This window comes from Castanea sativa, chromosome 12, assembly GCF_040712315.1.
Source record: "Castanea sativa cultivar Marrone di Chiusa Pesio chromosome 12, ASM4071231v1".
NCBI classification, from domain to species: Eukaryota; Viridiplantae; Streptophyta; class Magnoliopsida; order Fagales; family Fagaceae; genus Castanea; species Castanea sativa.
In genome coordinates this window covers 12,186,956-12,206,209 of record NC_134024.1, presented here as the reverse complement: position 1 = coordinate 12,206,209, position 19,254 = coordinate 12,186,956, and the positions used below count along the sequence as shown (strand labels likewise).

The window sequence follows — 19,254 nt, the reverse complement described above, 5'->3', positions numbered from 1 at the left end:
CAACTTTTTATTTATTATTATTATTTTTTGGTTTTCCAACTCACGAGGATTGACGATTGGGACATCTAGCAGAAAGTCTACGCCAATTTTAATATTATCCTTAATATTATCCATTAAGAGTGGTGCAGTTAATTCATGATTAAATAGACCACATTCAAAGGTCTTATAATTGAATTGACACATTTATCTCCTATGTATAAAAAGGATGAGATATGAGATAAGATAATATATTCATACTCCAATACCAAAATTGTATGTGACAGTTAGTATTGCGGAACAATGATAAACCCCTTCTTAATATTACACCTTATTGATGTGGAATGACTCGACAACAATAAATATCTTTTTTTTTTATTTAAAAAAACACATACACACTCCCATGCTGAAATTTCTGATACCATCCCAGCAGAGTGGTTTGCGAACTTGCCTCCTAAATTAGTACTTTTAAATCTTTCCTGCAACCAAATACACGGACTGCTACATAATGTGTCGAAGATGCCTTTGAATGCTCATACAATTGATTTAAACGCTAACCGTTTAGAGGGTCCATTGCCACTTTTTTCAACTAATCTCAGCTCCTTCAGTCTCTCTAGATTTTCTGGTTCACTTATGCCTCTTTGTAAAATCAATGGTGGGTTGTTGGGTTTCCTAGACCTATCTGATAACCTATTATCTGGAGCACTTCCAAATTGTTTTATGCATTGGCCTAACCTATTTATTTTGAATTTGGCTGGCAACAATTTCTCTGGTGATGCTCCAAGCTCTTTGGGCTTGTTGTCAATGCTTGTAACATTGAGTCTACGTAATAACAATTTCTCTGGAGATTTTCCTTTATCCTTAAAAAATTGCAGCTCCTTGAAATTCATGGTCTTGGGAAACAATAAATTCTCCGAAAAAGTACCAGTATGACACTAACTGTTTAAAACAATGAAAACTGTTTATCATATAAAACATTTTTATTTGTAAGTTAACAGTAAGGATTAGTTACAAATTGACAATACCAGTGATTAAATTGACCGCTACTAAAATATAAGAGTTAAATTAATTATGACCCTAACATGTAGGGACCAAAATAATGTTTTTGTCAACATTTTATTTTCCAAATTCTTGCTTGGCCTTTTGGCGAAGCCAGGAAGCAGTAGTAGACTAGACTAGTAGCATGCATGCAGCTCTCCAAATTATTTATTATTCTCACCTAATTTTAACGCAGACTTTGTATGGAATACAATAAATACTCCCCCTCTATAACTTATTAATTAAATTCGAAATAAAACCTATTATTCGTGAAAAAAGTGGTATCCTTTAGCTCTGGAACATGGAAAATATGGAGAGTATTCAACCACTTTGATGCCAGTAGGGAGTGGGGACAACAGGATCCCTATGTTGGAGTTAAGGTACAATGCTCACTTACATATTTCAGGAGCATTGTTTCTTCCTTTTACACGAGGATGGGCCTCATGGCGGGACTCGTGTGAAAGCAAAATTAAACTATAAAATAATACTCTTAATTGATAATAATTATAAAACAAATGAACAAATGTAACTACAACTATGGGTCCGTTTGAATAGAATTTATTACTGAAAATTGAAAACACTGTAGCAAAATAATTTTTAAATAGGTAAAAAACACTGTTAATGCCAAAAGTTACTGTTCATTGGCCTAAAATCACTGTTCATGGCCAATGAACAATAACAAACACGCAAAAAAAAAAAAAAAATTTTGGACGTGAACGCACGTTTTGGCTATCCAAACGCCCTCTATATATTTTCTTGTATTTGTTTGGATCCACGTCCGCGTCCACGTCTACGCGTTTGCGTTTGCAGTTTTTTTTTTTTTTTTTTTTGTTTCTCCTGTGCACGTTTCAGCTTTAGGGACTGGTAACTGTTCATGTACTGTGTAAGCACTTTTCATGCACTATTTATGCACTTTTTAGCAACTTTTTCATTAAAAATAGGTCACAAAGTACTATTTACATATTTTAAAAATTACTTATTTAAAATAAATAAATAAATAAGGAAACTTGTGAATTTCATTTCAACATAATTCTGACAGTTATTAATCTTACCATTTGAGTTACGGAAATTTATTAGATAGTTCGAGAGAATACTCTTTCACTCTTGTATGGGAGTGGACTACATGCATGGTAGATAAAACTTACTGCTATGCGAGAGGAAAGAAGTATATTATTGAATTATAACCCTTGAGTTACAACACAAGCAATACAAGATCTAATTAAGAATATTGAAAGGATAAAATTTAGCTACAAAATTGATTGTAGTCTTAGACTACAAACTCACTCAATATCTTTTTATTGGAGGTGAATTTTGACAAATTCACCATTGGATTACATCTTCTTCTTCTTATATCCTCCATGTTTGCAAAATTTCAAAAAAATTAAAGATCAATAGCTATGTCATCAATACATTTTTAAATTGCAAATTTTTGTAATTTAAAATTATGCATAAAATATAAGTTTATAAATTATATAGTAAATAATATCCAATTGACATAAAATTTGACATATGTATTAAAAGCGTAAAAAACATGCAATTCAACAGTTAAATTTTCAAAATAGGTAGCAATATTTATTTTATTGAGTGAGTTTATAACTTAAAAGTATGTTTGGTTAGGATGAAAATAGAGAGGATGAAAAATAGGGTAAAAAATTACATTTTTCACTATTTAGTTGAGAAGATAAAATAAGAGAGACAAAAAATAAGGGGAAAATTTTCCCTCCGAGCCCACCTTTTTTTATCTTCCCAATTTATGAGGGAAAAAAAAAAATACTAAAAAATACACTTTACACAAATACCCTCAATTTAAATTACATTTTTTCTTTCTTTCTTCTCCCCTCACTTGGCAGCCATGTTGCCCCCTCTTTTTGACTTTTTTTTTGGCTTTTCTTTTTCTTTCTTTTTCTGGGCAATCACGGTGCCAGTTGTCACTTTTTTCCTTATTTTTTTTCTTGGGCATTAACATTGGATTTTTTTATTTTTTTTATTTTTTAGGGCTTGGGCCTGATAGTTTATTTTTATTTTTACTAGATGTGATTTTTTTTGGAACATGTTTTTTATTTTTATAAAAAATTTGGGTGATTGCTCTTTTTTGTGTGGTTCTTTGTCACTTTTTAAAAAAAAATTTGGCATCATTCTTTAACAAGGACATATGAGTAAATTTATTCAAACTCATTTTTTTCGTCTTTCCACTTTTCCATTCTCAACCAAATAAAAAGTAGAGAAAATAAAATCTTTTCTATCTTCCTATAACTTTCTATCCTCCCACTTTTTCACCCCCTTCAACCCTAAAATTACAATCAATTTTATAACTAAACTTTATCTATATTAAAATAGGTAGTACAACAGGTAAATGGTTTGGCGTGCGGGAATTAATTTTTTCCTTTTCTTCCATGCCAGGGTCTATATCTATATCAGTAGGGCCAAAAAGTTCTTTTTCTATTTTTCGGCTAGGCCAGGAGGGTTAAAAGGTTCAGAGAAAAGTACCTATAAGTTCTTTTCTGAATAGTCAGAGGGGCCAATTGCCCCCAATAGAAGGCATTGCTCTTGGACTATTTAATAATTTTCTCTCAACTAGAGCAGCTCAAGCCCTAAGCCTAAGGGCTCACTTGTACCCAAAAAAATTAAAGTCCCCCTATTGCATAAGCTAAAGGCTCCTTAAATTATATAAAATGTCTCAAAATTGTAAAATAATAATTTTTTAAAGAAAAAATATATAGGTGAATTTTGCATTTTTTTTCCATCTTTAAGAGGACCCTCAAAATATTGGGCTAATAGCAGTTCAACTCAATTAAAATTATAAACTATTTTACCCAAAAAAATATATTATTAATGTGCCGAATAATCATTGACAAAATTTTCTCGCAAATTGCCAATGAGAAGTAAATCAAACCATAATACAAATACTCAATTAGAAATTTTACATCTCAAAAAACAAGAAAGATTTTAAACAAATAAATGCATATAAAATCAAATAAATAGTATTTAATTGACATTTAGTATTAACAAATCTCACTAATATTTTATTCCTTAGGCCTCATAATGTATTAAGCCAGCCTTATGCCCAACTACCTCGGGTCCTGCTTCTCCTCCTTCCACGCATCATGGCTGAGAAAAACACCAATGAGCTCCCTTGGTTCATCTTCTCCATATATATATACTTTGTCATTGGTTTCTCACTCTTTCTTGATAAATAATTGGGGAAAGGAATTTTTTTGTTGTTGATATTCTGGGTATTTTTTGTCAAGATAGTCTCATAAAATTGCTTACACGTCCCACATGTGTGAACAAATGTTAAATCTTGGTGGAACTCTAATAGTTTCAATTCAATCAAAATTATAGAGTTATAAATGTAACATATTAAATTTCGTAGACTAAATGTGTGAAAAAAATGTTAAATCTAGATGGAAACCTAATAGTTTCAATTCAAGCAAAATTATGGAGTTATAAATGTAACATATTAAATTTTGTAGGCTAAAATGTGACATGACTAAACCATGTGAGTATGTAATTTGCCAAATTTATTATTCATCAACCAAAGTTAGGTTCGTGTCTTCTTAGTGAATTATTGATCAAGGACGAGAAAGACACTCAGTACAAATCTTATTAAAGTAAGGTCCTACTCATCTAAAAACTAATTGCTATTATAAGTTAAATCTGTAATTAATTGATCCAACAATCTTTAGAGGATCTACATTACCAGCTTTCAATAAAATGGGGTCAAGCAACAACTAAAATTTTACCAAACTTATGGAACAATTGCAGCGAACGTGTTAAGACTTAAAGACTTTTTAATATGCTGGAATTCTAGCAAAAATGGGGGAATCACATGAAAAGAATCTATCATTCTTGAGTCTCTAATTTGATAACTCCTGGCAATGACATTGATGGACAACCTGACTCACATCAATTTTGTATAAAACAGTTCTTTGAAAGCTTAAAATTATCATAGTGTGTTGTTTATAGTATCAAACTGTATTGGCTTCATGTGCAACCGCTGTGCATAGATAGTGGAACATCAAATATTCCAAAAAAAAAAAAAAAAATGTATTGGATGGTGTTTGCTAAATCACATGAATTGGGCTTAGCAAAAATGTATAATATTTTTTATCTTGTACAATGTTTTTGTGTGGTGGAAGGTAAGAGTTGAGATTCAAGTATATAGAAGGAAGCTTTAGACACATATATGCTTAGATTACGCTAGAGTAGAATTTCTATCTTGTATTAAAAAAAATGTATAATATTTTCATCAATAGGCTCGGGATAGAATTAGATATAATAAAAGTTTTTGCGGTGAGGTAAGTGCTAGTTTAGTGAAATCTATTAACATAAAAAAAAAAAATGGATCGAATATCATTGACACAAAAAATAAATTCATCGGTATACTGATATGATGATAAAGAGTAATTTATATGAAGCTGAAGTCATACATTCAAATCTTATTACACACACTAGTATTATTCCCATGTGATGGACGGCTTGATAAAGATTCATACGTAAGTTAATTTTTTTTTAATAATTAAAAAAAATGATTAAATAAATAGCAATAATAAATTATAAAATAAGCAAATAATTTTAATAAAAAAATTGGATTAAGTTCTAATTGTTTATAGTTTGAACTATACTAGTGTTTATCTATTTTCATATTTGAAAATTGTCTTTATACTTTGTGTTAATTTCTTAATATGAGATATGAAATGAGTTTGGTAATTCCTATTTGGGTTGTATTTAACAGATGCTCTAGCCAACACAAAAAATAATAAACAAAATAATTCCTCAATACAAATTTTTCCTAGTGATAGTCTAATTAAAAAAATCAACACACTCACAAATTAAATATAATAATCAAAAACAAAATTCAAAACATACACAAAAGAGTTCAAAAATTGAGAGTATAAAAAAATAAATTAAAAACTTACATAAGAGAACCAAGAATTTAAATGAGTGTCCATTGTTTTGCTTCTTTATAGAAAACTTTGTTTGACATAATATCCTGCGTGCAAATTCAAAAGCAAAGAACAATAATTAAAATGAATATATTAGATTAAAACATAAGAATAAGTTGCATCTTGGGAAAAAAAAGTGAAAAAAACCATACAGCATGGGGTGTGTGGAGAGTAAAAGGACCCAAGTGGGCATCTGGGCCTTTGGGCTCTAACAAGGAGGGCCGATCTGTTCTTGAAACTAAGAATTTGTTAATACTGCGGGTTAGCCCACATGCCGAGGGTCCGAGGATGCAGCCGAGGGCGAGTTTCTCCTCGGACAGACCCAAGAAAGCTCGTAGATTCAGTATGAAGGTCAAGACAGAACTCTGGGAAGACTGTTGGTTAAGAGGGGGAAACCCTGAACCTTCTAGATACACCGATGTTAGAAAAGTATCATGAGCCAATGCTGCCACCTCCACATTAAAGACTCTGCACCTACCTCCCTGGCCGCATTAATGGGGAAGTGACCCCTGAACAGTAAGGCTGAAACTTTTGGTCACTATTCAAAGGCACTAAGGGAAGAAATATCTAGGGGGAGGGGGTTTGAGCAACACGTGGATAAAGTGTCAGGAAATGAAGTATTTAAGGGGGGCAGTCTGTAACTAAAAAAAAAAAGGAATTGTAATCTTTAAGAAAGGAAGAGAAATAATATAACAAGAGTCCTCGGCTCACGTCCGAGGAGGTCCATCGGCAATTATCATTCAATATTTACAAGTGTTTGTACTTTTTAGCCTGTTGTCAAGTTCTCAGTACTTCTAATCTAGATTTCAAGCCCACACTCTACAAATTTCATTGTTTAAGGCTCATTAGGCCTGAGCCCGTGATTGTCTTTGGGTCCAGGTGCAATTGTGCACTTACAGGGTGTATTGTGTGAGATTTAATTATAGGGATGACTTTATTGATTATATCGAAAAGCCACGGTTAATAATATATATATATATATATATATATATATATATATGAAAATTTTGATAAAAGACTATTAGTTGGAGTAAAATTTAAATTTCTAAAACTTAGATGATTAATTTGTATCTAAATTAAATTATTGTTAAATCTTATCTTTTAGTTAAGAGTCTTGTAGCTTAATATCCTAATAAAATATTAATTTAATATGATACAAACTTGAGTACAAAATATATATATATATATATATATATATATATATATATATATATATATATATATATATATATGAGTTATGTTGTATTTAAGTTTAGAAAATTTTGATGATAGACTTTTAGTCTTATTTAAATTAAAAAATTGTTAAATGTTGTAAGTGCACAATTGTACTCAGACCCAAAAACGAATGTTGGGCTCAGGCCCAATGAGTCTTATACAATATAATTTGTAGAGTATGGGTTTGAAATCTAGGTTCGGGATGTTAGAGGTTTGATTAGCAAGCTAGAATGTTACAATCTGCGTAAATGAAGAACGAATATGACAAATAGATCTCCTCAGACGTAAGCCGAGGATAATTTGTATAAATACTCTCTTTTTAGGCCAAAGTTTACAATTCTTAGTTCTCTTTTTAGTTTAAGAGCCGATCCCCTTCTCTTTCCTCTCTTGTCTCCTTATATACTTCTTCCTCTTCATTGTTCATCCACGTGTCATACAAATATTTCCCTTAGATACTTGTCCCATCCACCACCTTCTTGAAGTCTTTAAATAATAGCAGGAAGGTGCAACTCTATTGTTCAGAGGTCATTTTCCTATTAATGTGGCCAGGGAGGTAGATGCAGGGTTTTTAATGTGGAAGTAGCAGCCTTTTCTCTAGATATTTCTATCACATCCTTGCGTCTAGAGGGTGCTTGGATCACCCTCTTACCCATTAGTTTTTCCAGAATTCTACCTTTAACCTTCTTGGCAAGTCCCAGGGTCATTGCCGGGCCAGTCCGAGGAGACATCCTTCCTCAGACAACTCCTTGGACCTTTATAGTGCATACTGACTTGTGGGCCTAGAGGCCTCAACCAAAAACAAACTGATACCCGTCAATAAAGCCTAAAGCCCAAATGTTTATTCGGGAAATTTTACCCCCCATAAATGTTATCCCTTAATTCGAGGAAAACTTTAGTTGGAGTGAAAGTCAAAAGTTTTTTTTTTTTTTTTTTTTGAGAAAGAAAACATGGGTTGTTGTATAGGATTTAAGTTTAGAATTTTTTAAAATAGACTTCTAGTTTGAATAGAATTTAAATTTAACTTTTAGTTGGAGTAGAATTCAAAACATTGGTTTTTTTTTTTGAGAAAAAATAACATGGGTTGCTGTTCTTGATTTAAATTTAGAATTTTTTATAATATATTTTTAGTTTGAATAGGATTTAATTTTTTTGAAATTTAAATGATAAAGGTTTACAAATTAAACCGTTTTTAAATATTATCCCTTAATTTGAGGAAATATATCATAACAAACAATATAAAATTAATTTAATAATTTGTGAGAGTAGCCACTTGGCACAACCTTGGCTTCTAAGCCCAAATTTTAGATTTTTTTTATTTTTATTTTTATAATAGACTTTTAGTTTGAATAGAAATTAAATTTGTTGAAATATTTGAGTTAAAAAAATTTTGATAATAGACTTTTAGTTTGAATACAATTTAAATTTGTTAAAGTTTAAATGTATAAAATTAATTTACTAATTAGTTGTTCTTAAAATATTGATAATAAACTTTTAGTTTGAGTGAAGTCAAAATGTGGGGAGTTTTTTTTTTTTTTTTTTTTTTTATAGAAAAAAAATATAAATTGTTGTTTGAGATTTAAGTTTATAATTTTTATAATAAACTTTTATTATATAGTATATGATTAAAGAAACAATTGAGAAGTAACACAATTGTTTGAGACTAATGTCTCATGATCACCAATTTGAATCTATCCCTTCTGCTCTCCTTGGGACCAAAAAATGAAAATAATGGAAACAAATTTCCTTTCTTTACTTTCTATCTAAAAGAACCAAATTTTGAAAAAAATAATTTTGATAACCAAATAAACATTAAGTTATATGGTACATTGGTACCACACTTCTGTTGTGGGTATGATACCTTTACTAGTAACAGTGTTACGCATTGCATTAATTTATCATATTTGTGAGTAACTCAAGACAAATTAAAGAATAACTCCATATATTTCAAGGTATTTTTATTTTATTTATTTTATTATTACGTTAGACTATGATAGGGTTAAAAAGAGACAAGGCCTCATAGATGATAGGTTATATGTTGCACCTAAATCATGTTTAATTATCATTATTATTTTTAGGATAACTATTTTAAGGGATTTCAGGTTGTAGTTTTCAATGGGATAGAGGAAGGCAATAAAAGAGGGGAGGGGCATTTAAGTGAATTTGAAGATGAAAATGCCATTCTTATTATATAATTGGATGAGCATTTTTAGGGGTCACAGGTTGTAGTTTTCAATTGGATAAAGGAAGGCAATAAATGAGGGGAGGGGCATTTAAGTAAACTTGAAGATGAAAATTTCATTCACGTGGCTACTAAATTTAACAATCAAATGGACGATGGGATGCTATTTACAATTTTTTTAAAATATTTTTTTTTTTTACAATTGGAATGATCATTGCAAGTTTTCATCATTTGAGGCTATAAAATGCAAGCAAATGTATATTTTTAGGTACTCAAGAGGGTGGCCCAGTTGATGTGAGATCCCGCAAGCATGCACAAGGTCCCTCGTTTGAGTCGTGGCGAGTACCATATGGGGGGTGGGTTCTTAGCATGCTTTTCGCCTCCTCTGCTAGCTCTCTTGGGGTGGTAGAGTAAGGTCTGTGGCATCCCGGTCATAGTAGCAATGACTCAATTCAACATTTTCTAGCGATGGTGCCCCTAACAAGGTCACACCCTGGAGGGTAAACCACATATGGTCGCCCCCGCCCCCCTTTTTGATTATATAAAAAAAAAGTACATTTTTAAGTATGATTTAGGGTAGATTTGAGTGATGTTGTTGATGTAACATCAATCAAAGTCATTATCAGGGCTATTAATAAAATTTTAATAATGGGGGTGCTATTTACAACTTTTTTATTTATTATTTTTTTACAATTGAAATGATCATGGCAAGTTTTCATCATTTGGAGGTATAAAGTGCAAGTAAATGGATTTTTTTTTTTTTAGGTATGATTTAGGGTGGATTTGAGTGATGTTGTTGATGTAACACCAATTATGGTCATTTTTGGGGCAATTAATAAAATTTTAATAATAGGGTGCTATTTACAACTTAAATTTTTTTTAATTTTTTTTTTACAATTGAAATGATCATTACAAGTTTATCATTCGAGAATATAAAATACAAGTAAATATATTTTTTAAGTATGACTTAGGGTTATCTCAACAAAAAAAAAAAAGGGTATGATTTAGGGTAGATTTGCATGATGTTGTTGATGTAATTGTAACAGCAATCAAAGTCATTTATCAGGTCAATTAACAAAATTTTAATAATAAAATTAATTAATTAAATAATAGTACTTTTAACAATTTTGATGGATTTATGTGATTAAACTCGTAAATAAATAAGAAGTTAACAGCCAAAAAAAAAAAAAAAGCAAAAAGCGATTCAGCAATGCACAACTGGTGACGGTCTCGATGCATTGATGGTACAAAAACTAATGAAAAATTGGAGAGAAAAGAGAAAGAAATGAACAGAGATTTATCCACGTATGAGAATGACGGGCTGAGAGCACACGGTTGAGAATGAATTCCACGCAATGGCAAGATATAAGAATTTACAATAAATTTTTGTTGGTCCCATTAAGAAGTTCAAATTACAAAACATTCATTTAAAGCTTATGATAGGGTCAAAAAAAGACGGCATCAAATATGATGATAGGTAATAGCTAGCCTAATAGTTTCCACCGCATCAGATAATAACTCATGTATATTTATTTATTTTTATTTTTATCACTTACCTTAAAACTACAATTACATTTAATATTTTTTTTATTAAATGTGAATTTGAAAAAAATCTACTATTTGGATTACATTTTTTTCTTATATCTTTAATATTTACAAAATTTATATAAGATCAAAGATTAATTGTTATGTCATCAATTAATTGTTTAAATTACAAGTTTTAATAGTATAAAATTATGTATATAAAATGAATTTATCAATCATATATAGTAAATAATATCTGATTGACAACAAATTTGATATGTGTTAAAAGCATATATAACGTGTTATCCAACAATTATATAGTTCCAAAATATGTAGCAATGCTAATTTCTTAAAAAATTCCTATTTTATAATATAGGTATCCATCTTCTCAAAAAAAAAAAAAAAAACATCCAAATGCCAAATTAGAAGGGTTTTGATTATAGATCAAATGGTCAGGTCGACTAATTGGTGTATAAAAAGCAAAATCATCATAAGTGGACGCCAAATTAAGAGGGTTCCGACTTTCAATTATAAATCAACCTGTAAAGTCGACAAATTGATATATAAAAAGCAAAGTTATCATAAGTGGACGCTAAAACAAAACCATCGTAAGCGGGTTGAAATTCTATAAATTAAAAAAAAAAAAAAAAATTAGAAATCAGTGTGAGTAGTGTGATACAGGGAAATGATCCAGTGTCAGTAGCTGATTAGAAACGTTGCATGGTCCCCAATCAAGAGAGGAATAAAGAGCGTGGTTTGGCAAATGCCAACATGGAGTCCACCAGACCAAATACATAAACATCAGCAAATATCCCTTTCTTTCCTGTTTTACAATTGTACGTTACCAACAACTACAACAACAACTGTCACTTCAAAGCTACCATTTCTGATCCATCTTTTTTATAGCCAAGCAACCCTGGCTGGCTGTGAGTGTGTGTGTGAGACTCTCAAAATTATTATTATCAACACTCGAGAGTGAAAGAGAGAGAGAGAGAGACAAACATAGCCAGACACACACACACACAGATTGAGAGAGAATGTGGCCTTTTAACAGAAAAGGGCCATCTGGGTTTTCATCTTCTTCCACAGCTGAAGATGTTACTCAAGGGGTTGATGGGACTGGTCTCACTGCTATTGTTACAGGTCCATGTTCTGTTTTTTTTTTTTTCCTTTTAAATTTTGATGTAATAAAAAAATATGGGTTTTGTTTTTTATTTGATAATTGTTAGATGAAATAATTTTGCAAATTTGTTTTTCCTTGTTATGCATGAATGGATAGAGAGTGATTAAATTTTGTTGCATACTATGTGTCTTGAATTATTTCTTGTGATAATTGGAGTATAACAAAGTTTCATTTGAGGATGTTATATAAGTGCATGGTAGTTATCATTTATCGACAAATTTTGTTGCTTTTATGTTTTTAGAGTTGAATTTTCATTCTTCCTTAATTGGTTTTCGGCAAGGGTCCATTTCTGTTAGGTGGGGTCAATTTTTAAAAGGTTTCAACAACAAAATTCGGTGTTTTTGATGAGGCAACTTCATTGGTGGCTCACTGGGATGTGGGGCGGGGAGTTTGGCACGTGCTGATGCGTGAGTTTAGTACCAAGGATAGGAGGAGGAGGAGAGTATCTCTATAATATAGCACTTGGTGTGGTCAATTTTTAGAGGGTTTCAACAATGAAATTTGGCTAAGAGTGTTGTACCTCAATTGACACCTTCCTAGTGTTTTCTAGGGAGGCGTTCAGGGTTCAAATCACGTGTGGGTGAGTGAGTTTGGCTGCTTTGGCACCAACGATAGGGAAAGGGGGAGAGTTCCGATTAAATATTGGCATAAATCCAAGGCAATTAGTTTAGAGTATAGCTTCAATTTGTTGTTACTGCACTGAGCATTGACTGCATATCATGAAGTGCCACTAGTGAGTTTGGAGTCAATAATTAAACATTTGATTCTATTTTTACTTAAGAATAAGTATGATTGTTGTTTATTTTTGGAAAAGGTTATTAGGAAAGACATGTTTTCATGGTGGTATATGAGGATGATTATTTTTTGATAAATACTAGCTAAGAATAAAAACTTAAAAAGTGTTCCCCACCTTAAAATGAGACAAACTAAAAATGCACCAAAGCAGCTGAAATTAAGACCCATTAATTGAGACTGTATGAGGTTCCCAAAAATGAGAAAGATTACAGTTCCAATGGCAAAGAGACATGCCTCATGGAAAAAACAAGCAAGGTAGGACAAAGGGAGGACTCAGAAGGAAAAACCTAAAGAGAAACCCCCAAACCAAAAGAGGTGTTTTTGATTATGAACCTTGGAAAACCCAATTTACTGTTTTTGAAACAGCATACCTATAATAGGATTTTTCTGTCTTGCATAACTTTGAATTAAGGCAGACTTGTTGCTAACAAAGTAATTATATTGTCATAATGAATGAACAAAGTCAACTGGGGTTCCCTGCAGGATTTCATTCTGCTTTTCTAAGATAGCAATAGGAGCCATAGTTACTTGTTTGATCAGCTGATTACTTGTCTAGATAAATATATGAGTCCTTAGTTCTAAACTATGTAAATTAGTGGAATTGAAATCTATTTATGTGGTCTTTGACTTAATGAGAATTTTCTGTGAATGCTTGCCGTAGATTTTAGTTAACAATTACACAAAAAAGTGCCAGCATTTTAACACATCATTTTGGATATATAATTATATATTTTCAAAAGCATCTGCTACATGCATTTAACTGTGTGCTTGCTGCTTGTGGACACCAATTACAGGAGCATCCAGTGGTATTGGCACTGAAACTTCAAGGGTTCTTGCATTGCGTGGTGTCCATGTAATTATGGGGGTCAGGAATATGGTTGCTGGTAAAGATGCCAAAGAAGCAATAGTTAAGGAAATCCCTACGGCTAAAGTCGATGCCATGGAGTTAGATCTTAGTTCAATGGCGTCTGTGAAGAAATTTGCATCAGATTTCAATTCATCTGGTCTTCCTCTGAACATCCTAATGTAAGATCAAAACTGCAGCTGTAATGGTAGCTGCTATTCCACATTTTGCTTGTACTAGCTTAGATGTGTCTTACTATTGCACTGATCAGACCCCTCCCCCCAAACCCAAAACACAAAAAACCCCTCTTCCCCCCCCCCCCCAACCCCAAGTCTACATCCTTGAAAATAGTTGTCTCTTAAGCATCCTTAGTTCAAGGTATTATACAAGAAGTATTAATTTTGTCTTCTTTGTTTTAAGTAACAATGCAGGAGTTATGGCAACGCCATTCATGCTCTCCAAAGACAACATAGAACTACAGTTTGCAACAAACCACTTAGGTATGTTGCATTTATCACAGACTCCCCCCCCCCTTCTTGTGGAAAATTCATTTGTCAGTCTAAGTTGTTTCCAATTTTGAAGTTTTGAGATACAACTTGGTAGTTCTTTAACCTCCCCGGCCATATATTTTTTGCACATAGAATCGGGTGACAGTTCATACATAACACATGTAGTCTATTTAGATGCATCAATTGAATAATATGGGAGCAGGCTAAATCCTTATTTTATCTTTTATGGTACTTGCAGGTCATTTTCTTTTGACCAATCTTTTGTTGGAGAATATGAAAAAAACATCTCGTAAAAGTCGCAAAGAAGGAAGAATTGTCAATGTGTCCTCAGAGGCTCATAGGTTCTCATACCGTGAAGGAATCCGTTTTGATAAATTAAATGATAAATCTGGGTAATACTATTTAGTCATAACCTAAAATGTCATTTAATTCTACTTTATGATAGTATTACATGACCATCAGCAAGTCAGCACTTTAGTGTGCTCAATTAGTTCCTTCGGAAAAAAATTACAAGTTTGTCTCTGGTATAAAAGCTGGTGCTCTTCATTTCTTACATCCTCCAAAGACCTGAAACTCCCAAATTTTGTGGTTGTAGCTCACTACAAAAACCACTTATTAAGTTTCCAGAGATTTTCCTCATCATTTTCATTTTCATTTTCTAGGTACACAGCTGACCCCCAAGTTTTGAGAATATGGCTTTGTTATTGTTGTTGTTGTTATTTTTTCATTTTCTAGATACATAATTTATTTTAAATGGATTGCTTTTATATGCTGCACATCTATCTCATTGATATTATAGCCTAAAGACCATTTCTTATTGTTAGTCCCTTCAAAGTGATGATATAGGAGGCCTGACATGGTAAAAAAAAATTATTAAGTGGTCGTTTTTGATATTTGAATTTGCACACATGCTCTTGACAGACTGAGATTTCTACCATGGTATCAGACAGTAGCCCTGCTTTGGTATTCTATCCTGCTTGACAAAATAGATCATGTATCATCAAGTCAATTATAACACTACCCAAAAATGAAGAGAAGCTTTTTTCCCTCTAAGATTTGACATAATTCATGACTTATCAAGCTTTTCCATCCATGATAGTAAGTTCAATTTCCGTGGATGCATTTGTTAAGTAATTACCTAATCATAGCAGTCTTATTAATTGTTGGATTATCCTTATATGATGTGAATCGAATACAATTGTTAGTTCAGGGTCTGATAAGTATGTTACCTTACATATCTAACAGTGTCAAAATGAGGATTTAAATAATGTGTTGTAGTCACATTGGATTTGACACCCATCTGTGTACTTCTGCACATTCTAGTTGATTGGTATATTTAAATGTTGTGTTTCATTATGAAGGTATATGTTGACAAGAGAATTTTCCATGCATTTGTGTGTTTGGGCTTGCTTAAGTACAGGTATAGCAGTTTTGCCGCATATGGCCAATCAAAGCTTTCCAATGTTTTGCATGCGAACGAGCTTGCGAGAACTATCAAGGTATATAAACTTCTCTGCAATAGCAGTGAAATAGATTATATATTAACATTAAAAGAGTTCATGCAGGGCACTCTCTTAATTATTTACTGAGTTTTAGGCAACTGTATAAGCTCAACATTATTGATTGCTACTATGTATGATCATTAGCTCACTCTAAGAAACATAATCTCAAATGTTTTACTTTTATGGATCTCATGTTTTATTAGTATCCTGAATTATAAAATTCATTTTGAAATTTCTTTGTCATCTGATAGATATTTCAGCTATAGGTTCTTGTCTCTGCTATTCTCTATTCTTGCTAAAGCAACTGACTCTTGGTATAATGATCAAACATATTATTGGATTTCCCAATGGTTTTATCTGTTCCCTGCTTCAAAGTATAGAATGAACACTGAAAAGGTAGCAGGTTTTTAACTATATAGCTACAACTCTATCAACTTATGCACTGGATAAAGTGCCTCAGTTAGTGACTTAATGGTACCATGGTTCCATTCTTTATTAGCTTAGATAACCATGAGCCTTTGAAGGGAAAGACCATAGTGAATTGTTAGGAAGACAAGGTGAGGATTTATGTGGACCCCTTTGTAGCTTTTATTTTGTCTGCAGTGTAAATCTTTGCTCTATGTAGAATGCAAGCCTATTTTATTTATTTATTTTTTTAATAAGTATTATGAAGAATGCAAGCCTTTGATGACTAACAGGCTGTCTGGCCCATAATTAATTTGAAATGCTTCTTTTATCCAATGATTGTCTTCTGACTTCTGAGCATTTAATCATTTTTTGAAGCCTTTATTTAGTTACTAACTTAAGAGTATCATGTTTCATTCTTTGTTAATTGAGGTATCCACAAGTCTTTGAAGAGAATTACAATGGTGAACTGCAAGGGAAACTTCAAATTGACTGTCAAGAGTCTTGCATATCGTGTATCAAAATAAATATATTCACCATGCATTAGCAGCTTCTGCTTTTCGAACAACTGGAATATATTTTGTGAAATGTTGCCTATGAGAAATGAACTTTCTGAAGTGAGATTTTTCTGAAGTTTTTTATTTGTTGAACCTTTTACCTACTCCTGCAGTTTAGAAATGAACCTGCAACTCACTATTAACAAGTATAGATCACACCAATGTTATTCATATCCTCCATATCATTTATCATTGTCCAATTACCTGTCATAATTTATACACCCTTCTCACAGAAAAGGAAAAAAAGTCCTTGAAAGAGCATTGAGAATATCAGCTTTACATATATTTTTCAGGCACATAAATACACCTATACATACTTATCACCCTGTCCGTATGAAGGTAGTCATGTTAAAACAGAATCCATAATTTCGTTGGTTGTTTCTTCAGCAGGATGATGGGGTGGAAATAACTGCAAATTCACTTCACCCAGGAGCAATTGCCACTAATCTTTTTCGTCAGAGCAACATTATGAATGGTACCTACTTAATGAATGTCGTCCTAACTTTTATGTGTTTTTTGGTATTATTGGGCTGAAGATAGGTCACTTGCATTGAAAAATGTCAATGCAGGCATGTAGTATAGTAACATATGGTGAAACTGTATAACATTGAACAAATTCCGTATTTTATTTCAATCCTATGGATATTTGCTTCTTTGACAAAACACAGCCATACATGTAAAAAACATCTTGACATAAATTTGGAAATTATGCAGCAGTTCCTACATGTTTTCATTTCTGTTGTCCTTGAAGCCACTTTGCTAAAGATGTTTTTTGTTATTTGGGACCCCAATTCTTGACTCCTTTTCATAAATGAAGAAGGTCTTGACATGCAGGTGTCCTATATTAGCATGTGTAGATTTGATATATCATAGGTGACTACTTTAGCTGATGAATTTGATGGAAATATCATGGATTTATGGCTATCTTTATTTTGATGCAGGTATTGTTAATACGCTTGGTAGATTTGTGCTTAAAAATGTTCAGCAGGTAAGCAGTATTTTAATTGGATCTGTTAGCTTAATCAATAAAGACGTATGAATCTTGTGCACATCATGCAGAAACCACAATAAGGCGTTCACATTGGCTTTAAATTTTTATCAATTTTCTGTTGAATAAGTAACTGATATATATATATATTTTTTAGTTTTGTTCTAATCTTGAACCTTTTGCAGTTTCTTAATTTTGTCTATGTTGGATGCCAGTGAAGGAAAGGGGTTAATGGGGGGGGGGGTGGGTGGACTTTTTATACTCTCTCTGTCCCTTATTTTTATTCTTCCATTTCATTTTAGGATGTCCCAAAATATGGTCCTCTTTCAAAAGTTAATGGTTTTCCCAACTTATCCTTTTGTTTGTTGTACAAAAATGTTTATACGTTGAAAGCAAAATATATTTATTCACAATGAACTTACTTTTCTTTCGAAGTTATGCCTCATAAAAATATATTAGCCTTATTGTGCAAGATGTCATTACCATTATAGTGAAACATGCCTTGTCTGATAATGTTAATTGCTCATGTTCTTAGTTTCCACCAGAATGAATAAGATTTTGAAGTCACTTCACAGATATTCTACCTTTGCATAGTTTTGGTAACTTTGAGTATAAGCATTCACTTATCAATATATACATAAATTCTTGCTTCTGATTTTGATGTTTATGATCTCAAATATGATCATAGGGAGCTGCGACAACATGCTACGTGGCACTTCATCCTCAAGTCAAGGGGGTGAGTGGCGAGTACTTTTCGGACAGTAACCTATCCAAGGCAAGTGCACAAGGTAGGGACAGCGAGTTGGCAAAGAAACTCTGGGATTTCAGCATGAACCTGATTAAATGATGTACCAGTATTCCTCACAGATTGCTAGTCTTCTTTACTAAGAATATATAGTTAAATAACCTATTTCAAGCACATTTGTCATGTCCTTGTATCTAAATTCTGAAAGAATTCTAGCAAAATGTATACTTAAGTTCTGATTTCATGCCAAATTAAGACATGAATATTGAAAGGTGTAGTAGCTGTGTTTAACTGTATAGTACTTACCATATTTTATTGGAGCGTGACAATTCTATGATCAAGCGAATAAATAATCTTTCTTTTTGAGGTTCAGATGTTGATTGGTGTTTTTCTTTTATATTAAACCAATTGGTGTTGTAGAAATTTATTTATATTTTATGTCGTTCTAGTTTATTTATGTCAAGAGTTTTGTAGCTTAACTAGTTAGTATATTTTAATGTTTATAATGAAGTCATCTTGGATTTAAATCTCTCATTTCCCAACTATTGAATTATTAAAAAAAAAATTTATTTACCTTAGAAACCCCCCAACCCCAAGTCTTATATATATATATATATATATTAAAAAAAATTATATTCCATAATTTTATTTTTGAATAACTCAATATTTTATATTCCAACTGTTAACGGAAAAGTTATGCTCGAAATGCAACCTACTCAACCAAGAAATGTACTAAACCTATATGTATATTAGAAAAATTATATTCTATAATTTTTTTTTTTTGAATAACTCAATATTTTATATTCCAACGGTTCAGCGGAAAAGTTATGCTCCAAATGCAACCTACT

General features: G+C 31.9%; 1 protein-coding gene across 2 annotated transcripts; it reads left to right on the top strand.

Moving 5' to 3' along the window:
• The first annotated feature begins 11,703 nt into the window (after positions 1-11,703).
• LOC142619868 (short-chain dehydrogenase TIC 32, chloroplastic-like) lies at positions 11,704-18,778 on the top strand. Of its 2 annotated transcripts, none has more exons than XM_075793208.1 (8): positions 11,704-12,021; positions 13,651-13,882; positions 14,121-14,200; positions 14,448-14,601; positions 15,630-15,708; positions 17,064-17,148; positions 17,615-17,661; positions 18,350-18,778. In XM_075793208.1, exons 1-8 carry the CDS (start codon positions 11,916-11,918, stop codon positions 18,506-18,508), a joined length of 942 nt encoding a protein of 313 aa, XP_075649323.1. In that variant the 5' UTR covers positions 11,704-11,915; the 3' UTR covers positions 18,509-18,778. The 2 variants fall into 2 exon arrangements, with proteins under 2 accessions (XP_075649323.1, XP_075649322.1); XM_075793207.1 differs by having other exon boundaries at positions 11,705-12,021; positions 17,061-17,148.
• The last annotated feature ends 476 nt before the right edge of the window (positions 18,779-19,254 follow it).